General features: G+C 29.6%; 1 protein-coding gene across 1 annotated transcript; it reads right to left on the bottom strand.

The window, feature by feature from the left end:
- Positions 1–1,706: 1,706 nt before the first annotated feature.
- On the bottom strand, positions 1,707–2,487 carry HELRODRAFT_182239 (hypothetical protein; the record flags this gene model as incomplete). The annotated part of the gene is made up of 2 exons (XM_009032545.1): positions 1,707–2,170; positions 2,397–2,487. The coding sequence occupies 2 exons, from the start codon at positions 2,485–2,487 to the stop codon at positions 1,707–1,709; spliced, it is 555 nt and encodes a 184-aa protein (XP_009030793.1).
- Positions 2,488–2,497: the final 10 nt, after the last annotated feature.

The following is a 2,497-nucleotide window of genomic DNA, read 5'->3' as shown; positions in this document are numbered from 1 at the left end:
ACATACATGCACACACATACATAGATACATACACACGTACTCACACACATAGTTACACAAGTACTTACGTATGTACATGTAAATTTTATTGTCACCAGCCATCAACATGTTCAGACAGATTTTTTTTCAAGGTTCGATATATATTATACAATATACATATATATGTATAAATATAAATATGTATATATGTATACATATATACAAAACATATATATATATATATACATATATGTATATATATGTATATATATATATATATATGTATTATTACATATATATTATTCATATATGTTAATAAATTTTGTATGTTTCTTGAACTTGTTATTTTTATTTATTTCTATATTATTATTACTCCTTTTATTATTTTTCTACTTTTTCTTCTTCTTATTATTTTTCTTAATCTTATTATTTTTTTATTATTTTTCTACTATTTTTTTCTTCTTCTTTTTGTTATTATTATTATTTTTATTTATTATTATTATCATTATTTACTTCAATTAGATTACTGCGGCCCTGCCGTGTAGTGTCCTCCACTTACTGGAAGTGTTTTTGACTCCCTTATCTTATAATTAATAAATATCACGGAAAAATTATTATTACTATTACTTACACGCGCAAGCACACACAGACACACGCGCAAACAAACACAGACACAAGCGCTAATACACACACAGACATACATGCAAACAAACACACACACACATACATACTTATGTATAATATAGACAAACATATAGATATGTACTACTAGACATACGTACGAGTTTGGTTGCTTCTATACTTTTGGTTGTTCATGTGTGTGTCAGCGTGTGTGTGTTTGCGCTTGTGTGTATTGTATATTTTATTGAATTTCGTTGATGTCTACGTATTAATCAGTTTACAATGTGGTTAAAAAGTCAAAGAAATTCCATCCCATTTGTGTGTGGGTGAGTGGATCACTTGCAAGGTTACTAAGAGAAGGGGTGTGTGGTTTTGTATTTGTAGTTTTATATATATATATATATATATATATATATATAATATTTATATATATTAATGTTTTTATATTAAAGTGTTGTTAGTTACTCTATCTTTGTTAATGTCTTTTGATGTTTTCTTTGTAAGTTAGCATTTGCATGTTGACGTTTGTATGTTGATGTTTTTATGTTTGTATGTTGATGCTTCTATGTTGATGTTTGTATGTTGATGTTTGTACGTTGATGTTTGTATGTTGATGTTCGTATGTTTGCATTCTGATGTTTGTATTCTCGTATGCTGATGTCTGCATGTGAATGTTAGTATGTTGATGTCTGTTTGTTTGTATGTTGACGTTTGTTTGTATGCTGTTTGTATGTTGCCGTTTGAATGTTTGTATAATTAATGTTTGTATATTAATATTATTTTTTTTTCTATTCTCACCGCATGTTCATTTATTTAGTAGGATTTGAATACTGAAAACTGAAGAAAATTATTTGTTACTGTTATTGATCAACTTACACGTTTAACAACTTTCAAAAGTTATCCATTGTTTAAGCATTGGCTATTTGTTGTTTATGCATTTGCTTTGTTGGCGTTTCGTCTTGACTGTTTTGTTGATGTTATTTTTAATAATTGACGTGTTTTTATATGTTAATGAGATATTTTTATTGTTATTTTCCATCGTTCTATCAATTAATCTGCTGAATTGTATATTAAAATATTTATTTTTAAATAAAATACAATTTTCATTAGGTGTTTCTGTTAACATTTCCCATGAAATAAAGTGAAAAACAAGCTCGAAATTGTTTTTCCTTCTGTTTTTGGCTACTTTTTCCATCTTCGAGAGATAATTCTAGAGGAATTTCATTCGATAATTTCTTAGTGACACTATCTTCTGCTGATATGTAGGAGTTGCTTCTTACAAACTTGGCTTTACTGTCTCTTGTTGGTCTGGAATCATCGGTCTGTTTGATAACCACAGCATCACCAGCCTTTGGTTTGGAATGATAAATCTGTTGGATAATCGTAGCACCACTACTCTTTTGGTTCGACTTGACCTTACGAGCAGGCAAGATATACTTGGTTTTGGTGACTATTTTTTGTCTGACGGACAGCGTTCCTTTGTCGGTATTTATGACTGTTTTCGGGTTTGAAGAGATTTTTGCAGATTTGGTTGCATCTTTTTCTTTCTTTTTCTTTTTTAACCTATCGACTGTTTAATACAAAAATAGGGTAAATTTAGACTTTTTTAATAAAATTTTGATGTTGCGGTTTGATAGCGTTGACATGAGCTCAAGTAATTTAGTGATCTTTCTGGAAAGAAATTAAAAGAGAGGAATTATAGAATTGAAACTCTAGAGTACGTTGAAAAGTTCATATGACAGATCATTATTAAAACTACGCTAGTAGCAGCCGTCTGAATTTTTTGAAGTGCTTACCTTTAATGAACACTGCCAACAGAACGGCGCAAGCTGTAACAGCTAGGGTCAAAGATGTTGCAATTATTTTCTTGGCGAACTGGGTCTCCATGGCTAACCGT

This window comes from Helobdella robusta, assembly GCF_000326865.2.
Source record: "Helobdella robusta unplaced genomic scaffold HELROscaffold_83, whole genome shotgun sequence".
Taxonomy (NCBI): domain Eukaryota; kingdom Metazoa; phylum Annelida; class Clitellata; order Rhynchobdellida; family Glossiphoniidae; genus Helobdella; species Helobdella robusta.
The sequence above is the reverse complement of the archived record's forward strand: the minus strand, read 5'-3'. Positions and strand labels throughout refer to the sequence as shown.